Source organism: Nerophis ophidion, linkage group LG22, assembly GCF_033978795.1.
Source record: "Nerophis ophidion isolate RoL-2023_Sa linkage group LG22, RoL_Noph_v1.0, whole genome shotgun sequence".
Taxonomy (NCBI): Eukaryota; Metazoa; Chordata; class Actinopteri; order Syngnathiformes; family Syngnathidae; genus Nerophis; species Nerophis ophidion.
The window spans coordinates 37,200,159-37,227,843 of record NC_084632.1 but is presented as its reverse complement, the minus strand read 5'-3'; the positions used below and the strand labels follow the sequence as shown (position 1 = coordinate 37,227,843).

At 43.3% G+C, this 27,685-nt stretch overlaps 1 protein-coding gene across 1 annotated transcript in view; it reads left to right on the top strand.

The window, feature by feature from the left end:
• Window positions 1-27,685, top strand: part of LOC133540834 (BMP/retinoic acid-inducible neural-specific protein 3-like) — a 233,788-nt gene that overhangs the window by 122,424 nt on the left and 83,679 nt on the right. Inside the window, exons 3-4 of the mRNA XM_061883791.1 lie at window positions 231-421; window positions 9,823-10,007. Coding sequence (XP_061739775.1) covers window positions 231-421; window positions 9,823-10,007 — 376 coding nt within the window. The remainder of the gene's footprint in view (window positions 1-230; window positions 422-9,822; window positions 10,008-27,685) is intronic.

The following is a 27,685-nucleotide window of genomic DNA, read 5'->3' as shown; positions in this document are numbered from 1 at the left end:
CGGATCGGGACATCCCTAATATATATTGTTGTAAAGGTTGCGGACCACTCCTGTACAGTACAGGAGTGGTCCGCAACTACTTTTACAGTAGTTTTTCCGTGAAGAAAAAATATTTTAAGGTAATTATGCAAATGACCTTGAGTTGTGCTCGTTGTGTGGCTTTTTGCTTATTTTTTGAATGTGCCATTCTGCCATTTACTTAGTAACTGTGTACTTCTGTGACATTTCAGGGAGTTTGGACGATGGAAGGTGAACAGTTTGGCCTTGGAAAGGCAAGCGAACAACGGCCTTCCTTTTCCCCTGGATCCAGAATTCCTCCAGACCATTAGGCAGCTTGGAAGAAGGCCCAGTCTCAGCACCATCACTGACAACATTATTAGGAAATACGGGACACACTTCCTCCTCTCTGCCACGCTGGGAGGTAAGTACGTGAGAATAATTAGATGTGGTTTTATTAGTATGATGTATCATACCATGATATTACACAGTATTCTGGACATCTGTGTTGCTGAATCTTTTGCAATTTGTTCAATGAATAATGGAGACGTCAAAGAAGAAAGACGTAGGTGGGAAGCGGTGTATTGCGGCCGCCTTTAGCGACACAAAAGATGTGGTTTTATTAGTATAATGTATCATACCATGTTGAACCATGTACCTCGTAGGGGTGGAACTGTACGTCATAATCATGTTGCCGTTTGTATTGTACCTTGGTTTTAAGGTCACCGTTTGCTTCATTTACTGCAAAATCCTGAACAAATGTATTTAGCTTTTACATCTTTAATAGTTTTTTTTTTTTTAAAGGCCTACTGAAACCCACTACTACCGACCACGCAGTCTGATAGTTTATATATCAATGATGAAATATTAACATTGCAACACATGCCAATACGGCCGGATTAGTTTACTGAATTTCGCGCGAATTATCCTGCGTTATGATGACGCGTGCAAGTGACGTCAAGGATTGTAGCGGACATTTTGTCCCAGCACCGATCCCAGCTATAAGTCGTCTGCTTTAATCGCATAATTCCACAGTATTCTGGACGACTGTGTTGCTGAATCTTTTGCAATTTGTTCAATGAATAATGGAGACGTCAAAGAAGAAAGCTGTAGGTGGGAAGCGGTGTATTGCGACCGCCTTTAGCGACACAAACACAGCCGGTGTTTCCTTGTTTACATTCCTGAAAGATGACTGCGAGGCTTTACTATGGAACAGAGCGGTCAAGCGAACATGGTTCCCCTACCACATGTCAACCGGCAGGTTTCGGTGAGAAAATTGTGGTAATAAGTCGGCTCTTACCGTAGACATGAGCGGAGAGCTTGCGTCGTTCCTCCTGTAGCTGCGGACTCTCTTGCCTCCTACCCCTGGATGCCCCCGACTGTCGGATGCTTACACCGTGGAGGAGAGAAAAAAAAAATCTCAGCCCGTCGAGAAACGTGACTTCCCTCAGAGACACTGCCGGTTACCACACCCGTGACCACACCCCTCCGACTTTCAGGTTGTACAGGTACGACCATATAATCTCACTGAAACACTAGTAACACAATAAGCAGATAAGGGATTTTCCAGAATTATCCTAGTAAATGTGTCTAATAACATCTGAATCGCTCCCACTGCCCTTGTCTTTTTATTTAATTTTTTTCTAGTCCTTCACTCTCACTTTCCTCATCCACAAATCTTTCATCCTCGCTCAAATTAATGGGGAAATCGCCGCTTTTTCGGTCCGAATCGCTCTCGCTGCTGGTGGCCATGATTGTAGTCAATGTTCAGATGTGAGGAGCTCCACAACCCGTGACGTCACGCGCACATCGTCTGCTACTTCCGGTACAGGCAAGGCTTTTTTATCAGCGACCTTTAGCCACACAAACACAGCCGGTGTTTCCTTGTTTACATTCCTGAAAGATGACGGTGAAGCTTTACTATGGAACAGAGAGGTCAAGCGAACATGGTTCCCTACCACATGTCAACCGGCAGGTTTCGGTGAGAAAATGGTGGTAATAAGTCGGCTCTTACCGTAGACATGAGCGGAGAGCTTGCGTCGTTCCTCCTGCAGCTGCGGACTCTCTTGCCTCCTCCCACCGGCCGCCCCCGATTGTCGGATGCTTACACCGTGGAGGAGAGAAAAAAAAATCTCAGCCCGTCGAGAAACGTGGCCACACCCATCCGACTTTCAGGTTGTACATGTACGACCATATAATCTCACTAAAACACTAGTAACACAATAAGCAGATAAGGGATTTTCCAGAATTATCCTAGTAAATGTGTCTAATAACATCTGAATCGCTCCCACTGCCCTTGTTTTTTTATTTTATTTTTTTCTAGTCCTTCACTCTCACTTTCCTCATCCACAAATCTTTCATCCTCGCTCAAATTAATGGGGAAATCGCCGCTTTTTCGGTCCGAATCGCTCTCGCTGCTGGTGGCCATGATTGTAGTCAATGTTCAGATGTGAGGAGCTCCACAACCCGTGACGTCACACGCACATCGTCTGCTACTTCCGGTACAGGCAAGGCTTTTTTATTAGCGACCTTTAGCCACACAAACACAGCTGGTGTTTCCTTGTTTACATTCCTGAAAGATGACGGTGAAGCTTTACTATGGAACAGAGCGGTCAAGCGAACATGGTTCCCCTACCACATGTCAACCGGCAGGTTTCGGTGAGAAAATGGTGGTAATAAGTCGGCTCTTACCGTAGACATGAGCGGAGAGCTTGCGTCGTTCCTCCTGCAGCTGCGGACTCTCTTGCCTCCTCCCACCGGCCGCCCCCGACTGTCGGATGCTTACACCGTGGAGGAGAGAAAAAAAAATCTCAGCCCGTCGAGAAACGTGGCTTCCCTCAGAGACACTGCCGGTTACCACACCCGTGACCACACCCCTCCGACTTTCAAGTTGTACAGGTACGACCATATAATCTCACTAAAACACTAGTAACACAATAAGCAGATAAGGGATTTTCCAGAATTATCCTAGTAAATGTGTCTAATAACATCTGAATCGCTCCCACTGCCCTTGTTTTTTTATTTTATTTTTTTCTAGTCCTTCACTCTCACTTTCCTCATCCACAAATCTTTCATCCTCGCTCAAATTAATGGGGAAATCGCCGCTTTTTCGGTCCGAATCGCTCTCGCTGCTGGTGGCCATGATTGTAGTCAATGTTCAGAGGTGAGGAGCTCCACAACCCGTGACGTCACGCGCACATCGTCTGCTACTTCCGGTACAGGCAAGGCTTTTTTATCAGCGACCAAATGTTGCGAACTTTATCGTCGATGTTCTCTACTAAATCCTTTCAGCAAAAATATGCGCAATATCGTGAAATGATCAAGTATGACACATAGAATGGACCTGCTATCCCCGTTTAAATAAGAAAATCTCATTTCAGTAGGCCTTTAAATAAAACATTAAAAAAACTGCAAGCTGCTAGCCGTTAATAAAATGATCAAATAAATATGTTTGTGGCTTGGCTTTGTTGGCCACCCAGACAACAATATTGGGGCCGTGCCTTAAAGACACTGCCTTTGCGTGCTGGCCCAGTCACATATCTACAGGTTTTCACACACACAAGTGAATGCAAGGCATACTTTGTCAACAGCCATACAGGTCACACTGAGGGTGGCCGTATAAACAACTTTAACACCATTACAAATATGCGCCACACTGTGAACCCACACAAAACAAGACTGACTAACACATCCGCACCGTAACACAACATAAACACAGCAGAACAAATACCCATAACCCCTTGCAGCACTAACTCTTCCAGGACGCTACATTATGCACCCCTTGCTACCACGGGTCCACGTTAATTAATTCATGGTAAAGTTACATTTTTAATGCATCCACCGGGGCATCACAACAAAATTAGGCATAATAATGTGTTAATTCCACGACTGTATATATCGGTATCGGTTGATATCCATCCATCCATCCATTTCCCACCGCTTGTCCATTTTGGAGGGCCGGAGGGTGTCGCTGCGTACGGGGGAAGGCAGGGTTCACCCTGGACAAGTCGCCGCCTCATCGCAGTGCCATTATCATGGTTGATATCGGAATTAGTAATTAAGAGTTGGACAATATCGGAAAATTGGATATCCGCAAAAAAAACATTATCGGAGATCTCTAACCGTAAGCCTAATGCTCTCTCTCTCTCTGCGTTTTCCCCTCCGTGTTCAGACGTCCTTGTTGTTCTCCCGCATTGCCTTCCCGAATCTCCCCCCTTTGTTATCTCCCGATGTTTCCCCCTTGGCTTTGGACTGCATTCCTCGATCCTCGACCCTCGCCTGGACATGGAATGACAAACACATTTTGGGAGAACATCCGCACCGTAACACAACAGAAGAAATACACAGAACCCCTTGCAGCACTAACTCATCCGGGATGCTACAATATACACCCCCCCCCCCCCACACCTCAACCTCCTCATGATCTCTAAGGCAGAGCATGTCCCAGTTTTGAGGCATGTTAAAAAAAAGAATGCATGTTGGCATTTTTTTCCATAACTTGAGTTGATTTATTTTGGAAAACCTTGTTACATTTTTCAATGCATCCAGCGGGGCATCACAACAAAATTAGGCATAATAATGTGTTAATAATTCCACGACTGTATATATCGGTATCGGTTCATATCGTAATCAGTAATTAAGACTTAGACAATATCGGAATATTGGCTATCAGCAAAAAAGCCGTTATCGGACATCTTTAATTAATTTTCAATGTTTTAATGCCATTAAGCTGCCCCTGACTGGCAATCGACTCATTCTGCTCTTCATTTTTCCTCCGCCTGCTTGTGTGGGAATGGATTTTTTTCTGCCTTGCACTGTTTTTAATAATTCTGTCAGCGCTACATAAATACTGTAAACATTATACAATAGTGCAGTTTTTTTTTTTAAAACCTTTTTCACCCCAGGAGGGCAACTTTTCCACGATAGAGATGCCTGAGGCCCACTCAAATATTAACATTGAATTAGTCGTCTTACTCTTGATTTTAACCATAAGCTACAATCTGACCTACTTGCAGTTTAACAGGATAAAGCTTGTCAAATTATAATAGAAAATTATAAAATATAGCAACGATTACTTTCATCCCATTGATTTTTTTAACGATATTCCAGGCAATGTAATTTTCAGTGAAGGTATAGGGTAGCCAAATATAAGCTTTGGCTTCAGAGACGGGAGACAAGGTGGGATTACAAAAAAATGAAAAAAAATTATTAGACAAAAAGGGTTAACTAAGGGCGATGGGGCAGAAACGCACACCATGTATTCAGGAAAAAATAGGTTCCTCAGAGGTCGGCGGGTGATAGGGCCAGGGCACACTGAGCAAGGCAAGAGTCCAAAACAAGAAATCTTTTTACCTGAGGGAGACTAGAAAAAAAACACACAAGAGGTTAGGGAATTCAGGACAAAGTAGTGAAAACATACCGGGACTGGTGAAGCAGGTGCATGCACGAGGTGAGTTCGGGAAACAATAACCGGCGAGGCCAAGATGTCAGTGACGGGCCTAAATACTGCCAGGTTAATTGGGAGTAGGTGTCCCACGAGGTCCGCCCCTTGCCGAGGATGAAACACTGATAACACAGGTGCAGAAAAGGAGAAGACAGGATAAAACTAAAACACATTCTTTTTTTGTATAAATGTGTTTGATTGTTAAATATGTAGTACTGTTAAATTGGCCCTGCGATGAGGTGGTGACTTGTCCAGGGTGTACCCCACCTTTCGCCCGAATGCAGCTGAGATAGGCTCCAGCACTCACCACGACCCCAAAAGGGACAAGCGGTAAGAAACGGATGGATGGATGTACCGTTAAACTTTTACACAAAATGGTTGACGGTTGATTATATGACCGAAATATACTTATTTCATTCATTCATCCATCCATCCATTTTCTACCGCTTGTCCCGTTCAGTGTCGTAGGGTGTCACTGGAGCCTATCTCAGCTGCATTTGGGCGGAAGGCGGCGTACACCCTGGACAAGTCGCCAACTCATCGCTAATTATATTAAAACATTTTGTTAATCACAAAGATTATATTTCATTACAAAGAAAATAAATACTTATCAAATTTACTGCAAAACAAAGGACATCTAACCCAGGGGTCCGCAACCCTAAATGTTGAAAGAGCCATATTGTACCAAAAATGTTTAAGAAGATTGGTTTTTCGCAATTTACTGCGAGGTTTGTTCTTCCGGGATGCCAACGGACTATTCTGGACAAGGCATGCAGGTAGGAACATATTTAATTATTCATTAACACTCAACGTAGTACAAAAAAACAGAAAACAACCCTATCGCACACGGAAGCTATGGCAAAAAACGTAGAACATGAAACTATAAACATAAAAAAACCAACCAAACTATGACACAGAACAAACAAAACTTACTGTGGCATGAAACAAATAACAAGCAAAACTTGGAATCGGACTTGGAACGAGCAACATGGACTGTGGTATGGCATGACAACTAGCAATGACCCCAGGCCGACTGACTGGCAAAGACAGGCTTAAATGAGGGTCTTGATTAGAGCACCAAGGGCAGGTGAAAATCATAAGTCGGCATGGTAACCAAACAAAACAAGGGAGCGCAAACATGAACTAAAAGAGTCCAAAAAGTAACAAAACATAACAAAAACATAATCAAGACCTAAAATTATGACAAAAATACAAAAACGTAATCTGCCTGCAGCCGCAAAAAATGAAAAAAGACGCATTTGAGTCTTTTAATGAAGGCAACACATGAAGTAAGTGTCTATATCAGCTATATTAGCCTACTATCAAAATGACTATGTGCTGACACAAATTTTCTTTGACAGAAATGTTGCAGTTTAATATTTATTCTACCAATTTTTACAACACTGAAAGCGCAGGTTTTTAATGGCCAAAGGTATAGATGTGTGTCTACAAGTTGGATTTATAACAATCTACGCAAGCTGGGTTACGTTTGCTGTGGTGTATCACGGCACGCATTTCAGAAATGCAGCCAATATTACATACATATAATGTTTCATGAGAAATGCAGACATAAATTAAATACACAGAGGCCATAGGAAATTCAATTTGCTCAAATATACCTGCGAGTGAAGCATAATGATGCAATATGTACATAAAGCGAGCCTAAAATAGCATGTTAGCATCGACACTGATCAAATATGCTTGATAAGCACGCCACACAAGTCAATAACATCAACAAAGTTCCCCTTTGTGCATTCACACAGTATAAAACGTTTGGTGGACAAAATGAGACAAAGAAGGAGTGGCATTAAATGTGTCTTTCTGTGGCATCGTTGAAGAAAGTTAGGCATGTAAAGAAACTACGGTGTGTTCAAGGACCGGCAAATTTAGTAGGACAAAATGGCTCTTGCCAAAAACTCTCATCAGAGAATCATGTTTGATATAAACAGTGGGATTTCTAACACTTAGGGAGCTTTGTGTCATGTTGTCCTCCAACAGAAATCCATCCATTCATCCATCTTCTTCCACTTATCCGAGGTCGGGTCGCGGGGGCAGCAGCCTAAGCAGGGAAGCCCAGACTTCCCTCTCCCTAGCCACTTGGTCCAGCTCCTCCTGGGGGATCCCGAAGCGTTCCCAGGCCAGCCGGGAGACATAGTCTTCCCAACGTGTCCTGGGTCTTCAGCATGGGCTCCTACCGGTCGGAGGCGTTCGGGTGGCATCCTGACCAGATGCCCGAACCACCTCATCTGGCTCCTTTCCATGTGGAGGAGCAGCGGCTTTACTTTGAGCTCCTCCCGGATGTCAGAGCTTCATACCCTATCTCTAAGGGAGGTGAGGATGGGACTGTAGATCGACCGGTAAATTGAGAGCTTTGCCTTCCGGCTCAGCTCCTTCTTCACCACAACGGATCGATACAGCGTCCGCAATACTGAAGACACCGCACCGATCCGGATGTGGATCTCTCGATCCACTTTTCCCTCACTCGTGAACAAGTCTCCTAGGTACTTGAACTCCTCTACTTGGGGCAGGGTCTCCTTCCCAACCCGGAGATGGCACTCCACCCTTTTCCGGGTGAGAACCATGGACACTGATTCCCATGTGTCATGTTGGAGGCCACGGGGATGACCCAGGACACGTTGGGAAGACTATGTCTCCCGGTTGACTTGGGAACGCCTCGGGATCCACCGGGAGGAGCTGGACTAAGTGGCTGGGGAGAGGGAAGTCTGGGCTTCTCTGCTTAGGCTGCTGACCCCGTGACCCGACATCGAATAAGCGGACGAAAATGGATGGATGGGCCTAGTTTTTTCAAACGTGGAAATGAAAAAAAGTGTGTGTGAAAGACAGTGAGTGCTGAGAAGAATCAGCGGATGCTTTTTATTGAACTAAAGGACGAAATGATCAAAAAACAGTAACAAGCGTGGCGAAACAGTCCAGTTCAAGGGCAGCATTGCTAGTCTGCACCATATTGAAGCAGAATGACTCGACGCCACTCAGACATTTATCCATTTGTATATGGATAAGCTGCTGATGATGTGTTTGATGGCGAAGCAGCATGCAGGACCAGCTCTCTATACGGACACATTATGATTCCTTGGGCTTTTGTAAAACAATTTGCGATAGGAGTTCAATAATACAGTAATTTAAATATAAATATGGATTTGTGACACAACCCACAACCCCCTTGCAAAATGACGCCAACATTTTAAGAACCAGGATTTGCTGAGAGAAGAAAGGTAACTGTTTAATGAATCTGTTGCATTCCACAGCACCTAGATGTGGTGCGTTGAGGGAACCTTGATTAAAGTTCGAAACATGTTCACTAGTTTCTAAAGACAAGGGGGCTTAAAGGCCCACTGAAACCCACTACTACCGACCACGCAGTCTGATAGTTTATACATCAATGATGAAATATTAACATTGCAACACATGCCAATACGGCCGGTTTAGTTTACTAAATTACAATTTTAAATTTTGCCCGAATTATCCTGCTGAAAACGTCGCGGTATGATGACGCGTATGATGCACCGATCCCAGCTATATGTCGTCTGCTTTAATCGCATAATTACACGGTATTCTGGACATCTGTGTTGCTGAATATTTTGCAATTTGTTAGATTAATAATGGAGACGTCAAAGAAGAAAGATGTAGGTGGGAAGCGGTGTATTGCGGCCGCCTTTAGCCACACAAACACAGCCGGTGTTTCCTTGTTTACATTCCCGAAAGATGACGGTGAGGCTTTACTATGGAACAGAGCGGTCAAGCGAACATGGTTCCCTAGGTTTCGGTGAGAAAATTGTGGTAATAAGTCGGCTCTTACCGTAGACATGAGCGGAGAGCTTGCGTCGTTCCTCCTGCAGCTGCGGACTTTCTTGCCTCCTCCCCCTGGATGCCCTAGACCGTCGGATGCTTACACCGTGGAGGACGGAAAAAAAAAAAAAATCTCAGCCCGGCTGCTTTTGCCTCTCGAGACCGGGTGGAAAATCGGGAGAATGGTTTCCCGGGGAGATTTTCGGGAGGGGTAGTGAAATTCGGAGTCTCCCGGGAAAATTGGGAGGTTGAAACCGATACCGATAATTTCCGATATTACATTTTAAAGTATTTATAGGCCGATAATATCCGACATCTCTACTTAAGGTATGCAAAGAGGTAAACAAAGTTCCTGCCTGCATCCTCGGGTCCACTGGTCCTTTATCCAGCTTGGCCGCATCACACCAGTTGTGCAGATTGCCAATTGTCTGCAAGCTTGTCGCTGCGTGGGCGAGCAGCCAGAGGAGGAACTGTGACACTATGTTGCAGAAAAGGAAGCGGGTTCGAGTCCGCGCCGTGACGGAAACCCTCAAATGATGTCCTTCATTGTATCGATCTATCTCTGTCATTCACAGGGGAAGAGTCTTTAATGATCTTTGTGGACAAGCGGAAGTTGAGTCGCTCGAGTGAACTGAGTGACACCAACGGCACGGCGGTGCCTCTGGAGGCTCTCCACCAGCTCGCCGCCTCCTACTTCACGGACAGGGAGAGCACCCTGCACAAGCTGCACCACATCCAGATTGCGTCCACCGCCATCAAGGTAAAACAGAAAAAAAAATACGTCAAAATGTTTTCAAATGTTGTGTTTGTGAGTTGAAACAAATGATACAACCATCTTTCCGGGGGACAGAATATTGTTTTGTTTTGTTCCTAGCAGCATGGGCTGGGCATGACTGCAGGCTGAGTGTATCTTTGATTCGAGCCAAGGAGCGCTCTGTTATCTGATTATAATTATCTGTGGGTGCTCAGGAGTGACGGGCTGCTCAGATTTGTCAATACACTGACACATTGTGGTCAATGCACTGGTGTTTTTGTCCCTTTTTCTTTTAAAGTCACATGCTTTAATCCAACGGTGTCCGAATTACGGCCGCCAGCGTCTTTTAAATTGACTCGCGAGACGTCGTGTTTACTTTAATAAGGAATACCGCCTGCAGGGGGATTGCATTTATTTAAAAGTTCAACACTTGATGGCACTATCTTGTTTCCATTTGGTTGACAATGAGCGTTTTTCTTTTATTATGCTATGAATGGATCCATGCCCAGCATTTATTTAGATCTCCCAAAACAAACAACCTTCCCTAGTCATAGTGCAAAAAATAAAAATTAAAAATCACACAAAATGTCAACCGACCTGGTCACTGTACTTTGTGGATATTATAAAAAAATGTCCATTCACCATAACAAATTATTGCTAGTCGCGATCAAAAGTTTACATACACTTGTAAATAACATAATGTCTTGAATTTCCAATATTTTCTACTAACTGTTATTTGTTTATGATAGAGTGATTGGAGCATTCAGGAAGTTTGGTTATTTTATGAATTTATTATGGGTCTACTGAGAATGTGAGCAAATCTGCTGGGTCAAAAGTATACATACAGTAATATTTAATATTTGGTTACATGTCCCTTGGCAAGTTTCACTGCAATAATGCACTTTTGGTTGTCATCTACAAGCTTCTGGTGGAATTTTTGACCACTCTGCTTGACAAAATTAGTGCAATGTGTTGGTTTTCTGACATGGACTTGTTTCTTCAGCATTGTCCAGATGTTTAAGTCAGGATTCCCATTCTAAAAAACTTATTCTAGCCTGATTTAGCCATTCCTTTACCACTTTTGACACGTGTTTGGGGGTCATTGTCCTGTTGGAAAACCCAACTGCTCCCAAGACCCAACCTCCGAGCTAATGATTTGAGGTTGTTCTGAAGATTTATCGAAGTAATCCTCCTTTTTCCATTGGAACACCATGCCTACTGTCAAGCATGGTGGTGGTAGTATTATGCTCTGGGCCTGTTTTGCTGCTAATGAAACTGCTACTTTACAGAGAGTAAATGGTAGAGGAGTACCTCCAAATTTTTCAGGACAACCTAAAATCATCAGCCCGGATGTTGGGTCTTGGGCGCAGTTGGGTTTTCCAACAGGACAATGACCCCAAACGCAGGTCAAAAGTGCATATTTGTCAATACACTGACACATTGTGGTCAGTGCACTGGTGTTTTTGTCCCTTTTTCTTTTAAAGTCACATGCTTTAATCCAACGGTGTCCGAATTACGGCCGCCAGCGTCTTTTAAATTGACTCGCGAGACGTCGTGTTTACTTTAATAAGGAATACTGCCTGCAGGGGGATTGCATTTATTTAAAAGTTCAACACTTGATGGCACTATCTTGTTTCCATTTGGTTGACAATGAGTGTTTTTCCTTTATTATGCTATGAATGGATCCATGCCCAGCATGTATTTAGATCTCCCAAAACAAACAACCTTCCCCAGTCATAGTGCAAAAAATAAAAATAAAAAATTACACAAAATGTCAACCGACCTGGTCACTGTACTTTGCGGATATTATAAAAAAATGTCCATTCACCATAATAAATTATTGCTAGTCGCGATCAAAAGTTTACATACACTTGTAAAGAACATAATGTCTTGAATTTCCAATATTTTCTACTAACTGTTATTTGTTTATGATAGAGTGATTGGAGCATTCATGAAGTTTGGTTATTTTATGAATTTATTATGGGTCTACTGAAAATATGAGCAAATCTGCTGGGTCAAAAGTATACATACAGCAATGTTTAATATTTGGTTACATGTCCCTTGGCAAGTTTCAGTGCAATAACGCACTTTTGGTTGTCATCTACAAGCTTCTGGTGGAATTTTTGACCACTCTGCTTGACAAAATTAGTGCAATGTGTTGGTTTTCCGACATGGACTTGTTTCTTCAGCATTGTCCAGATGTTTAAGTCAGGATTCCCATTCTAAAAAACTTATTCTAGCCTGATTTAGCCATTCCTTTACCACTTTTGACACGTGTTTGGGGTCATTGTCCTGTTGGAAAACCCAACTGCTCCCAAGACCCAACCTCCGAGCTCATGATTTGAGGTTGTCCTTAAGAATTATCGAAGTAATCCTCCTTTTTCCATTGGAACACCATGCCTACTGTCAAGCATGGTGGTGGTAGTATTATGCTCTGGGCCTGTTTTGCTGCTAATGAAACTGGTACTTTACAGAGAGTAAATGGTAGAGGAGTACCTCCAAATTTTTCAGGACAACCTAAAATCATCAGCCCGGAGGTTGGGTCTTGGGCGCAGTTGGGTTTTCCAACAGGACAATGACCCCAAACGCAGGTCAAAAGTGCATATTTGTCAATACAGTAGCACATTGTGGTCAATGCACTGGTGTTTATGTCCCTTTTTCTTTTAAAGTCACATGCTTTAATCCAACGGTGTCCGAATTACGGCCGCCAGCGTCTTTTAAATTGACTAGCGAGACGTCGTGTTTACTTTAATAAGGAATACCGCCTGCAGGGGGATTCCATTTATTTAAAAGTTCAACACTTGATGGCACTATCTTGTTCCCATTTGGTTGACAATGAGTGTTTTTCTTTTATTATGCTATGAATGGATCCATGCCCAGCATTTATTTAGATCTCCCAAAACAAACAACCTTCCCTAGTCATAGTGCAAAAAATAAAAATTAAAAATCACACAAAATGTCAACCGACCTGGTCACTGTACTTTGTGGATATTATAAAAAAATGTCCATTCACCATAACAAATTATTGCTAGTCGCGATCAAAAGTTTACATACACTTGTAAATAACATAATGTCTTGAATTTCCAATATTTTCTACTAACTGTTATTTGTTTATGATAGAGTGATTGGAGCATTCAGGAAGTTTGGTTATTTTATGAATTTATTATGGGTCTACTGAAAATGTGAGCAAATCTGCTGGGTCAAAAGTATACATACAGCAATATTTAATATTTGGTTACATGTCCCTTGGCAAGTTTCACTGCAATAATGCACTTTTGGTTGTCATTTACAAGCTTCTGGTGGAATTTTTGACCACTCTGCTTGACAAAATTAGTGCAATGTGTTGGTTTTCCGACATGGACTTGTTTCTTCAGCATTGTCCAGATGTTTAAGTCAGGATTCCCATTCTAAAAAACTTATTCTAGCCTGATTTAGCCATTCCTTTACCACTTTTGACACGTGTTTGGGGTCATTGTCCTGTTGGAAAACCCAACTGCTCCCAAGACCCAACCTCCGAGCTAATGATTTGAGGTTGTTCTGAAGATTTATCGAAGTAATCCTCCTTTTTCCATTGGAACACCATGCCTACTGTCAAGCATGGTGGTGGTAGTATTATGCTCTGGGCCTGTTTTGCTGTCAATGAAACTGCTACTTTACAGAGAGTAAATGGTAGAGGAGTACCTCCAAATTTTTCAGGACAACCTAAAATCTTCAGCCCGGATGTTGGGTCTTGGGCGCAGTTGGGTGTTCCAACAGGACAATGACCCCAAACGCAGGTCAAAAGTGCATATTTTTCAATACAGTAGCACATTGTGGTCAATGCACTGGTGTTTTTGTCCCTTTTTCTTTTAAAGTCACATGCTTTAATCCAACGGTGTGCGAATTACGGCCGCCAGCGTCTTTTAAATCGACTCGCGAGACGTCGTGTTTACTTTAATAAGGAATACTGCCTGCAGGGGGATTGCATTTATTTAAAAGTTTTACACTTGATGGCACTATCTTGTTTCCATTTGGTTGACAATGAGTGTTTTTCTTTTATTATGCTATGAATGGATCCATGCCCAGCATTTATTTAGATCTCCCAAAACAAACAACCTTCCCTAGTCATAGTGCAAAAAATAAAAATTAAAAATAACACAAAATGTCAACCGACCTGGTCACTGTACTTTGTGGATATTATAAAAACATGTCCATTCACCATAACAAATTATTGCAAGCCGCGATCAAAAGTTTACATACACTTGTAAAGAACATAATGTCTTGAGTTTCCAAAAATTTCTACTAACTGTTATTTGTTTATGATAGAGTGATTGGAGCATTCATGAAGTTTGGTTATTTTATGAATTTATTATGGGTCTACTGAAAATGTGAGCAAATCTGCTGGGTCAAAAGTATACATACAGCAATGTTGATATTTGGTTACATGTCCCTTGGCAAGTTTCACTGCAATAATGCACTTTTGGTTGTCATTTACAAGCTTCCGGTGGAATTTTTGACCACTCTGCTTGACAAAATTAGTGCAATGTGTTGGTTTTCCGACATGGACTTGTTTCTTCAGCATTGTCCAGATGTTTAAGTCAGGATTCCCATTCTAAAAAACTTATTCCAGCCTGATTTAGCCATTCCTTTACCACTTTTGACACGTGTTTGGGGTCATTGTCCTGTTGGAAAACCCAACTGCTCCCAAGACCCAACCTCCGAGCTAATGATTTGAGGTTGCCCCGAAGAATTATCGAAGTAATCCTCCTTTTTCCATTGGAACACCATGCCTACCGTCAAGCATGGTGGTGGTAGTATTATGCTCTGGGCCTGTTTTGCTGCTAATGAAACTGGTACTTTACAGAGAGTAAATGGTAGAGGAGTACCTCCAAATTTTTCAGGACGACCTAAAATCATCAGCCCGGATGTTGGGTCTTGGGTGCAGTTGGGTGTTCCAACAGGACAATGACCCCAAACACAGGTCAAAAGTGCATATTTGTCAATACAGTAGCACATTTTGGTCAGTAATGAAGACGTCAAAGAAGAATGCTGTTGGTGGAATGCGGTGGATTGCAGTTTGTTGTGAAACTTTAACACAGAGCGGTCAAGCGAACATGTTTCTCCACGTCAACCAGCAAGTTTTTGGATGTGAAAATTGCTATATTAAGTCGGCGAACATGTTTCTCTACGTCAACCAGCAAGTTTTTGGATGTGAAAATTGCGATATTAAGTCGGCGAACATGTTTCTCTACGTCAACCAGCAAGTTTTTGGATGTGAAAATTGTGATATTAAGTCGGCGAACATGTTTCTCTACGTCAACCAGCAAGTTTTTGGATGTGAAAATTGTGATATTAAGTCGGCGAACATGTTTCTCTACGTCAACCAGCAAGTTTTTGGATGTGAAAATTGTGATATTAAGTCGGCGAACATGTTTCTCTACGTCAACCAGCAAGTTTTGGGACGTGAAAATTGTGATATTAAGTCGGCGAACATGTTTCTCTACATCAACCAGCAAGTTTTTGGATGTGAAAATTGCGATATTAAGTCGGCGAACATGTTTCTCTACGTCAACCAGCAAGTTTTTGGATGTGAAAATTGTGATATTAAGTCGGCGAACATGTTTCTCTACGTCAAGCAGCAAGTTTTTGGATGTGAAAATTGTGATATTAAGTCGGCGAACATGTTTCTCTACGTCAAGCAGCAAGTTTTTGGATGTGAAAATTGTGGTATTAAGTCGGCGAGCATGTTTCGCTACGTCAACCAGCACGTTTTTGGATGTGAAAATTGTGATATTAAGTCGGCTCTTACCGGAGACTTCCGTGGATTATGGGACCTCCTCCTGTAGCTGTCAAAAAGGCAGCTGTGATCTTGGCTCCTCGGCTTCTCTCAGAGACACTGGAGTTCACCGCAGCCATCCGACTTTGAGGTATGACTTTATAATCTCACTAAAATACTATTAACACAATAAGCAGATAAGGGATTTTCCAGAATTATCCTAGTAAATGTGTCTAATTACATCTGAAACTCTCCCACTGCCGCCACAGTTCTTCACTCTCACTTTCCTCATCCACAAAACTTTCAACCTCGCTCAAATTAATGGGGAAATCGTCGCTTTCTCGGTCCGAATAGCTCTTGCTGCTGGAGGCTGTGATTATAAACAATGTGAGGATGCGAGGAGCCCTACAACCCGTGACGTCACACGCACATCGTCAGCTACTTCTGGTAAAGGCAAGGCTTTTTTATTAGCGACCAAAAGTTGCCAACTTTATCGTCGATGTTCTCTACTAACTCCTTTCTGTCAGGCTTGCCCCTGACAGTTTGTCTATGTCCTAGTTTTTTCCTCTGCATTTGTCTGTTTACTGTGTTTAGTATTTCCTGTCTTTTAGTTCCTGTCAAGTGCTCTTAATTTGTCAGCTTCCTGTCTTGTTCCTTCTCAGTGTGTTTAGTATTTCCTGTCCTTAGTTCCAGTCTAGTGCTCTTATTATGTCATCTTCCTGTCTTGTTCCCTGAGTGCTGTGTTCCCCTTTAGCTGCGGCTGATTGGCATCTGGCCACACCTGTTGCCAATCAGCCGGCTCCTATTTGTACCTCCTTTGTCCTGTGCCAGTTGCTGGATCATTGTATTGTCTTGTCGATGTCAAGTTTAGTCGCTCTTGTGATGTGTTATCGCTCCTGTCGTGTCGTACCTTGTCTTTGCCGCGAAGCGGTAAGCTATATTCAGTTGATGTTTGTAGCTTACTGTTTTTTGTTCCCTGCTTCCGTTTTATTTTTTATTATACAAGTACGACTTCTGTTTGCCTGTTCGCTACCCGCTAGCTTCCACGCTAAGCTCCTGTCCGTTATTTTCTAGCTCCCAGGCTAGCTCCTTTTGTTTGATTATCCGCCTCGTGCGCGCTTTGTGTTTGTACCCTTTTGGTTTTGTTTTTGTCTTAGTATCTAATTAAATCATGCCTCCATCTCTGCATCTTGGGGTTCAACAACAAATAACTGTGACACTTTCAGCAAAAATATGGCAATATCACGAAATGATCAAGTATGACGCATAAAATGGACCTGCTATCCCTTTTTTAAATAACAAAATCTCATTTCAGTAGGCCTTTAAAGGGGAACATTATCACCAAACCTATGCAAGCGTCAATATACACCTTGATGTTGCAGAAAAAAGACCATCTATTTTTTAACCGATTTCCCAACTCTAAATGGGTGAATTTTGGCGAATTAAACGCCTTTCTGTTTATCTGTCTTTTAGCGATGACGTCACAGAGGTAACACACCCGCCATATTCATTTTCACATTACAAACGCCGGGTCTCAGCTCTGTTATTTTCCGTTTTTCCGACTATTTTTTGGAACCTTTGAGACATCATGCCTCGTCGGTGTGTTGTTGGAGGGTGTAACAACACTAACAGGGAGGAATTCAAGTTGCACCACTGGCAAGAAATCTGCCGCCAGACCCCCATTGAATGTACCAGAGTGTCTTCACATTTGACCGGCGATGCTAAGACAGACATGGCACAGAGATGTATGGATAACGATTAAGTCAACGAAATCACAAAGATGAGTTTTGTTGATGTTGTTGACTTATGTGCTAATCAGACATATTTGGTCGCGGCATGACTGCCAGCTAATCGATGCTAACATGCTATGCTAATCGATGCTAACATGCTATTTTTGCTAGCAGTATGTACATTTGAAACTAGATACCCACATTTAATTCAAAACAAACACTTACCAATCGACGGATTTAAGTTGCTCCAGTGTCACAAGATGCGAAAAGTCCTGATCGTTTGGTCCGCACATTTTACCGCCGATGCTAATAAGGCAGCCATGCTATGGGCCACTTCATTAGGTACACCCACGCTATGGCCGAATAGCGTCAATAGCTATTCGCTCAATAATTTCGTTTTCGCTATCTGCCTCCATACTCCGACCATCCGTTTCAATACATGCGTAATCTGTCGAATCGCTTAAGCCGCTGAAATCCGAGTCTGAATCCGAGCTAATGTCGCTATATCTTGCTGTGGTAACCGCCGTGTTGTTTGTGTTGGCAGTGTAATGACTGATTGGCATAGTAATGCCGGGTTTGTCCCTCCGTGGATGCGTCGACAAGAACACAGCAATAGTAAGTTTAAATGATTTATTAAACTTAACAAAAGCAGGCTACGAACACAAATACTGGAGCTAACAGACAAAATAAACCAAGGGCGCTAGCATAAAAGCTAGGAATAGAAAACATAAAAACTAAGACTGGCACAAAGGCACACAAAAAAGGAAAAACAATTCATCAGCATGAGAGCTGGAATAAAACAAAGGTTTAGCGTGAAAAGCTAGCGAGAATATACTTACATGAAGTCAGTCAATACTGTTGCTAGAAGGCAAATTTATGGACCCAGACTGAACAAAGAAAAGAGTAAAGCTTATATGGGGAGAAATCAAGGAGAACCAGGTGTGTGTAGAAAACGAGGAGCAGGTGAAATCAATGTGTAACCATGGTAACGGACTAAACAGGAAGTAAGTGGGTCAGAAGAGAATAAAACAAAGATGGAAAAATAAACATGTGAAGATCTGAGTCACGGATCGCAACAGGCAGCCCTGTATGACGTCACAGGATAGTGGTTTCGAAGATAGCGAAAATAAGGTACTTTAAAGCTTTATTTAGGGATATTCCGGGACCGGTAAAATTTTGAAAAAAACGTCAAAAAATACAACAGGCCACTGGGAACTGATTTTTTATTGTTTTTAACCCTTTTGAAATTGTGATAATGTTGCCCTTTTAACACTCAAAAAGTATTACAAAATGACTTTAAGGTTTTACTACTTACGTATAAGATACTACACGGTCTAGCTCCATCCTATCTTGCCGATTGTATTGTACCATATGTCCCGGCAAGAAATCTGCGTTCAAATGCCCTTATTAGTGATTCCCAAAGCCCAAAAAAAGTCTGCGGGCTATAGAGCGTTTTCCGTTCGGGCTCCAGTACTCTGGAATACCCTCCCGGTAACAGTTCGCGATGCCACCTCAGTAGAAGCATTTAAGTCTCACCTTAAAACTCATTTGTATACTCTAGCCTTTAAATAGACTCCCTTTTTAGACCAGTTGATCTGCCGTTTCTTTTCTTTTTCTTCTATGTCCCACTCTCCCTTGTGGAGGTGGTCCGGTCCGATCCGATCCGGTGGCCATGTACTGCTCGCCTGTGTATCGGCTGGGGACATCTCTGCGCTGCTGATCCGCCTCCGCTTGGGATGGTTTCCTGCTGGCTCCGCTGTGAACGGGACTCTCGCTGCTGTGTTGGATCCGCTTTGGACTGGACTCTCGGGACTGTGTTGGATCCATTGTGGATTGAACTTTCACAGTATCATGTTAGACCCGCTCGACATCCATTGCTTTCCTCCTCTCCAAGGTTCTCATAGTCATCATTGTCACCGACGTCCCACTGGGTGTGAGTTTTCCTTGCCCTTATGTGGGCCTACCGAGGATGTCGTGGTGGTCTGTGCAGCCCTTTGAGACATATATAAGTAAACATTGATTGATTGATTGATACAAAAACAAAGGGTATAAACAAAAGGCGCTCTCAGAGGAGGTACAAAAACTTGGCAACAAGAACATTGTTGGGCTGGTGCAACATTTGCAATTTAATGTACATTTTAAAACAATCTAATCTATTAGTGCCGAAGTTTTTTTTTTTATCTCCGATCTTCCTTGATTGACGAGGTGCGAACTGTCAGTTAGAGTAGGCTCCAACTCTCTTTGACCTTGCCCAGGATTCAAAGATTATACAGTTTCGCACAGACTGTGGATTAATGGGCCGATGGATTTTGCAGCACTCAAGGTCTTGGGGAGTATTAGTGGTGATGTTTCGACATTTTGAACTACTCTAACTGATGGCACTAAAAAAAAAACAAAAAAAACTAAGCTCAAACATTTTCTAGTACTGTTCAAAACATGACTTATGGTGGGAGAATGACAAGAAGTGTGTTGTTGGGAGTAGAAATCCGTAAAAGCAGAGAGGCCTACCAAGGAAGAGATAAAGTTGTTTGCTCATCTCTTGTGTGTTTATTCATTGGCTTGAAAAAGGCAAACGTCTAACTTTGCATTTGAAGATATGCTGGTGTATGTAAATATGACTGCACAGCTTATACTATTTAATGCCTTCAGGGCGTGTTCATTCATCACTCTGTCAGTTCTTATCACGCAGAATGAATCAAATTGGCTGACTTTACCCTTTGCACCGCAGACTGAATTCCTCATTGTTTCCTTGCATTCATTTAATGGCTTCGCCCTTCTTTTCGTCAACAAGAAATCGTCCGTCCGTCCGTTTTTTTTTTTTCTACGGCTCGTCCAATGCCTGACAAAATCGGCCTAATGTTAGCGTCTTCCGTGAAAATTTGAGTTCTTCTAGAGCAGTGGTGTCGAACTCAAATACAGAGTGGGCCAAAATTTAAAACCGAACAAAGCCAATTAACCCTTTAATATCAATCAATCAATCAATCAATGTTTACTTATATAGCCCTAAATCACTAGTGTCTCAAAGGGCTGCACAAACCACTACAACATCCTCGGTAGGCCCACATAAAGGAAAGGAAAACTCACACCCAGTGGGACGTCGGTGACAATAATGACTATGAGAACCTTGGAGAGGAGGAAAGCAATGGATGTCGAGCGGGTCTAACATGATACTGTGAAAGTTCAATCCATAATGGATCCAATACAGTCGCGAGAGTCCAGTCCAAAGCGGATCCAACACAGCAGCGAGAGTCCCGTTCACAGCGGAGCCAGCAGGAAACCATCCCAAGCGGAGGCGGATCAGCAGCGCAGAGATGTCCCCAGCTGATACACAGGCAAGCAGTACATGGCCACCGGATCGGACCGGACCTCCTCCACAAGGGAGAGTGGGACATAGAAGAAAAAAGAAAAGAAACGGCAGATCAACTGGTCTAAAAAGGGAGTCTATTTAGAGGCTAGAGTATACAAATGAGTTTTAAGGTGAGACTTAAATGCTTCTACTGAGGTGGCATCTCGAACTGTTACCGGGAGGGCATTCCAGAGTACCCGAACAAGTATTGCATTGAATATTGACCAAGCAAGGCTTATATAACTTTATAGTGACATGCAAAATCCAGTTTCAAATAATAATAATTAAAAAAATATCAATGGCATATCAAATAAAATAAAAACACGAATTTAAGGCCTTTTTTCGGCGGCGGGTTTGAGTTGGGACGGGGTTTGGTATATTGTAGCGTCCCGGAAGAGTTGGTGATGCAAGGGTGTTCTGGGTATTTGTCCGGTTGTGTTTATGTTGTGTTACTGACCAGCACGTCGGACTGTAGTCAGTTGGAAGCGTGTCTTAATGAAATTAAACAAGGGATGTCTGCTAATTTTCTGCAACTTAACGCCAAAAAAACGGAAATGCTGATTATCGGTCCTGCTAGACACCGACCTCTATTTAATAATACAACTTTAACATTACGGTGCGGATGTTCTCCCAAAATGCGTTTGTCATTCTTGTTTGCTGTGGGTTCACAGTGTGGCGCATACTTGGAACAGTGTTAACCTTGTTTATATGGCCACCCTCAGTGTGACCTGTATGGCTGTTGACCAAATATGCCTTGCATACACTCGTGTGTGTGTATGAGCCACATATATTATGTGAGTGGGCCGGCACGCTGTTTTTATGGAAGAAAAACGGACGTGGCGACATGTGGAGAACGCCAAAAGTAGCGCTTTTACGGCCCGCCCCCAATATTATTGTCCGGGTGGAAATTCGGGAGGGGCACTGAACTTCGGGAGTCTCCCGGGAAAATTGGGAGGGTTGACGAGTATGAGTATTAGCCTCAAGGGCCAAATGAAATTACACGGCGGGCCAGAGTTTGACACCCATGTTCTAGAGCAAGGGTAGGGAACCTATGGCTCTAGAGCCAGATGTGGCTCTTTTGATGACAGCATCTGGCTCTCGGATAAATCTTAGCTGACATTGCTCAACACGATAAATAATGCTTAACACGATAAGTAATGAATAATTCCACTTGTAATCACAGTGTTAAAAATAACGTTCAAAATATAAAACATTGGCATGCATTTTTATGTTCAAGAAGTTGGTAAGAAGTCATTTATTTATTATTGGTTAGTGTGGGGCTCGCCCTCCAGGGGGTTCTTCAGACCACCAAGCACTGACATGAGAGCCTGTTTCAGGGTTACAATATTGTTTATTCTTTAATAAGTCTCTCAGTTGCTTTCCAGCAATTGTCTTTTTCTCCTTCGTTCTCGCTCGCGCTCTGGTTTCTAGCCCCAAGCCTGTCTCTCCTCCTGGCTGCTGTTTGTTACATAGCGACAGGTGATCAGACAAAAAGGCCCAGGTGGGCCTTCTACGCACCTGTCGCTGGATTCGAGGCCGGTACTGGCAACACCCCACTTCGCTGCAGGTCCGCAGGCCACGCCCTCTCCACAGTTAGCTTCAGAATAACAATGTTATTACAAAGAATAAGAGACCTCTCTAGATATGTTGGTCTTTCTTAAAAATGCACGCGTTTTGTTGTGTTCAGTGTTAAAATAAATATTATATGGCTCTTACGGAAATATATTTTAAAATATTTGGCTTCTTGGCTCTCTCAGCCAAAAAGGTTCCCGACCCCTGTTCTAGAGGATTTTCTTCCTGTACACTGGATTGTGTTGCTGCAGTGTAATCAACAGCAGGATTGAAGCTGACGGTTCGGAATTTTTTTGGAAAGCAAAAACATTTACTCAGGCGCCAACTTTTCAAAACACAGTAAATCCTGATAAGGATCTACAATAATCTCCATAATATCTCTCTGTTTATAAGAACATGATTAATGACCACTTTTCCGTGAAATGCTTTTTCGTAGACAGTGGCAAGATTTGGGGCACTTGTTCTGAAGCATCCCGATAAAATGTGTTTTATTGGGATTGAATACATTTAATTATGTATGATCAGTGTCAGAGCTTGGTCCGCATTGCAGGCACTAAGGGTTGGAATCCGCCAAGGCTGTCCTTTGTCACCGAGTCTGTTCATAACTTTTATGGACAGAATTTCTAGGCGCAGTCAAGGCGTTGAGGGGTTCCGGTTTGGTGACCGCGGGATTAGGTCTCTGCTTTTTGCAGATGATCTGGTCCTGATGGTTTCATCTGGCCAGGATCTTCAGTGCTCACCGGATCGGTTCGCAGCCGAGTGTAAAGCGACTGGGATGAGAATCTGCACCTTCAAGTCCGAGTCCATGGTTCCAGTGAGGGTTGGACTCCGCCAAGGCTGTCCTTTGTCACCAATTCTGTTCATAACTTTTATGGACAAAATTTCTAGGCGCAGTCAAGGCGTTGAGGGGTTAGGGTTTGGTGACTGCGGGATTAGGTCTCTGCTTTTTGCAGATGATCTGGTCCTGATGGCTTCATCTGGCCAGGATCTTCAGCGCTCACCGGATCGGTTCGCAGCCGAGTGTGAAGCGACTGGGATGAGAATCTGCACCTCCAATTCCGAGTTCATGGTTCTCGCCCGGTAAAGGGTGGAGTGCCATTTCCGGGTTGGGGAGGAGACCCTGCCCCAAGTGGAGGAGTTCAAGTACCTTGGAGTCTTGTTCACGAGTGAGGGAAGAGTTGATCGTGAGAACAACAGTGCAGTGTCTTCAGTAATGCGGACGCTGTATCGATCCGTCATGGTGAGGAAGGAGCTGAGCCGGAAGGCAAAGCTCTCAATTTACCGGTCGATCTACAGTCCCATCCACATCTATGGTCATGAAATTTGGGTTATGACCGAAAGGACAAGATCACGGGTACAAGCAGCCGAGTGGCGGGTCTCTCCCTTAGAAGTAGGGTGAGAAGCTCTGCCATCCGGGACAAGCTCAAAGTAAAGCCGCTGCTGAGGTGGTTCGGGCATCTGGTCAGGATGCCACCCGAATCCCTCCATAGGGAGGTCTTTGAGGCAGGCATGCCCGAAAAAAGGCCAAAGGAAAGACCCAGGAAACATTGAGAAGACTATGTCTCCCGGCTGGCCTGGGAACGCCTTGGACTCCCCCCGGAGGAACTGGACGAATGTTGCTGGGTAGAGGGAAGTATAGGCTTCTCTGCTTGGGCTGCTGCCCCGCGACCCGACCTCGGATAAGCGGAAGAAAATGAATGGATGGATAGATGAATGAACTAATTTTATTATATTTACTTTTATGAAAAAATATTGGTGTTTTTTAAACAAAATGCAGTGTGTTTCCGAGTAGTGTTGCGAGTAAATTTTATGTTCGACTATCGACTATTTTAACTTGTAAATGTCCCTATCTATCGGCCACCGATCATTACGGACCAATTTCCGTGAAAAAGTATGTTTGCCGATGTCAGGTTCAAACACTGATGACATCTATAAAACGGACAAGAAACAAGGATTCATGCAGAGACAGAGTTCAATTTGGCTCAATGAGGAGACACGTGTTTTGGGCTGAATTCTAGTTACAGAACCAAACTATGTTCTAAAAGTCCAGACAGGGAGGTCCCTGTTGACATCATTGAAGTTGTCGCTAACCGAAGGGGGTAATCTCGACAACTCCAGTTCGACGCAATATATGAGTATACAAAAATGCAAATGTGTTGACGCTGGTGCTATCGCCTTGTCTCTGCTCTGTCTGCGTCATGGCGGTGTTCGGCCTTGGCAGTCAGCAGGTCGTTCCTGGTACCAGACCGGCTTGCAATCTTTTGATTTGCCACCTTTGCACAGACAAAAACAAATGCCACTTCAGCAAAATTTACAATAATTATAGCAATGGCCGTAAAGCATAAAAGTTGTGTGATAATACAAACCCCGTTTCCATATGAGTTGGGAAATTGTGTTAGATGTAAATATAAACAGAATACAATGATTTGCAAATCATTTTCAACCCATATTCAGTTGAATATGCTACAAAGACAACACATTTGATGTTCAAACTGATAAACCTTATTTTTTTCTTGCAAATAATCATCAACTTTAGAATTTGATGCCAGCAACACGTGACAAAGAAGTTGGGAAATGTGGCAACAAATACTGATAAAGCTGAGAAATGCTCATCAAACACTTATTTGGAACATCCCACAGGTGTGCAGGCTAATTGGGAACAGGTGGGTGCCATGATTGGGTATAAAAACAGCTTCCCAAAAAATGCACAGTCTTTCACAAGAAAGGATGGGGCGAGGTACACCCCTTTGTCCACAACTGTGTGAGCAAATAGTCAAACAGTTTAAGAACAACCTTTCTCAAAGGGGAACTGCAAAAAATTTAGGGATTTCAAAATTTTTGGTCCATAATATCATCAAAAGGTTCAGAGAATCTGGAGAAATCACTCGATCCCTCAGACGGCACTGTATTAAAAACCGACATCAATTTCTAAAGGATATCACCACATGGGCACATGAACACTTCGGAAAAACCACTGAGAACATTCATCGCAGTGAGCTGCTCCAAAGTCCAAGTCTTGACAATTGCTTGAATAATATATAATATTTATAAAACTGGTCTCTAGTGACAGCTGCAGTTGAAACTTAGGTCATTTTATGGTTTCCTTTCAAATCATATAGTTAAAGGCCTGCTGAAATGAGATGTTCTTATTTAAACGGGGATAGCAGGTCCATTCTATGTGTCATACTTGATCATTTCGCGATATTGCCATATTTTTGCTGAAAGGATTTAGTAGAGAACATCGACGATAAAGTTTGCAACTTTTGGTCGCTATTAGAAATGCTCTGCCTTTACCGGAAGTAGCAGACGATGATGTCACCAGTTGATGGCTCCTCACACCCCCACATTGTTTTTAACGGGACCATCCAACAAAAACAGCTATTCGGACCGAGAAAACGACAATTTCCCCATTAATTTGAGCGAGGATGAAAGATTCGTGTTTGAGGATATTGATAGCGACAGGCTAGAAAAAAAATAAATAAAATCAAATTAAAAAACAAAAAGGGCAATTGCATTGGGACGGATTCAGATGTTTTTAGACACAATTATTAGGATAATTCTGGGAAATCCCTTATCTTTCTATTGTGTTGCTAGTGTTTTAGTGTGTTTAATAGTACCTGATAGTCGGAGGGGTGTGTCCACGGGTGTGTTGACGCCAGTGTGTGAGGGAAGGCTGTATGGACGGCACAAGCTCAGCTGATCTCCGGTAAGTGGCGACTTTTTACCACAATTTTCTCACCGAAAACTGCTGGTTGACATTTGGTCGGGATCCATGTTCGCTTGACCGCTCTGATCCATAGTAAAGCTTCACCTCCGGGAATTTTAAAGAAGGAATCACCATGTGTTTGTGTGGCTAAAGGCTAAAGCTTCCCAACTCCATCTTTCTACTTTGACTTCTCCATTATTAATTGAACAAATTGCAAAAGATTCAGCAACACAGATGTCCGAAATACTGTGTAATTATGCCGTTAAAGCAGACGACTTTTAGCTGTGTGTGTGTGCAGCGCTCATATTTCCTAAAAACCCGTGACGTCTTGCGTACACGTCATCATTCCGCGACGTTTTCAACAAGAAACTCCCGGGAAATTTAAAATTGCAATTTAGTAAACTAAAAAGGCCGTATTGGCATGTGTTGCAATGTTAATATTTCATCATTGATATATAAACTATCAGACTGCGTGGTCGGTAGTAGTGGGTTTCAGTAGGCCTTTAATAGCAGGGCAGCACGGTGGAACAGGGGTTAGTATGTGTGCCTCTCCATACAAAGGTCCTGGGTTCGATCCTAGGCTCGGGATCTTCCTGTGTGGAGTTTGCATGTTCTCCCCGTGACTGCGTGGGTTCCCTCCGGGTACTCCGGCTTCCTCCCACCTCCAAAGACATGCACCTGGGGCTAGGCCCCTCCCACCTCCAAAGACATGCACCTGGGGGATAGGCCCCTCCCACCTCCAAAGACATAGGCCCCTCTCACCTCCAAAGACGTCGATTGGCAAGACTAAAATTGGCCCTAGTAAATGAACCTGAGTGTGAATGTGGCGACTTGTCCAGGGTGTACACTGGCTTCTGCCCGTGTGCAGCTGGGATAGACTCCAGCAACCCCCCGCGACCCCATATGGGACAAGCTGCAAAAAAATGGATGGATGGATAGATAGTCAATTGCACTTACCATGAATTAATTGGAACGTGCAGTTAATGCAGAGTGGACATCGGGGGCGGTACCTCTGGATTGGCAGACCGGGGTGGTGGTCCCTCTCTTTAAGAAGGGGGACCGGAGGGTGTGTTCCAACTATCGTGGGATCACACTCCTCGGCCTTCCCGGTAAGGTTTATTCAGGTGTACTGGAGAGGAGGCTACGCCGGATAGTCGAACCTCGGATTCAGGAGGAACAGTGTGGTTTTCGTCCTGGTCGTGGAACTGTGGACCAGCTCTATACTCTCCTCAGGGTTCTTGAGGGTGCATGGGAGTTTACCCAACCAGTCTACATGTGCTTCGTGGACTTGGAGAAGGCATTCGACCGTGTCCCTCGGGAAGTCCTGTGGGGAGTGCTCAGAGAGTATGGGGTACCGGACTGTCTTATTGTGGCGGTCCACTCCCTGTACGATCAGTGCCAGAGCTTGGTCCGCATTGCCGGCAGTAAGTCGAACACATTTCCAGTGAGGGTTGGACTCCGCCAAGGCTGTCCTTTGTCACCGAGTCTGTTCATAACTTTTATGGACAGAATTTCTAGGCGCAGTCAAGGCGTTGAGGGGTTCCGGTTTGGTGACTGCAGGATTAGGTCTCTGCT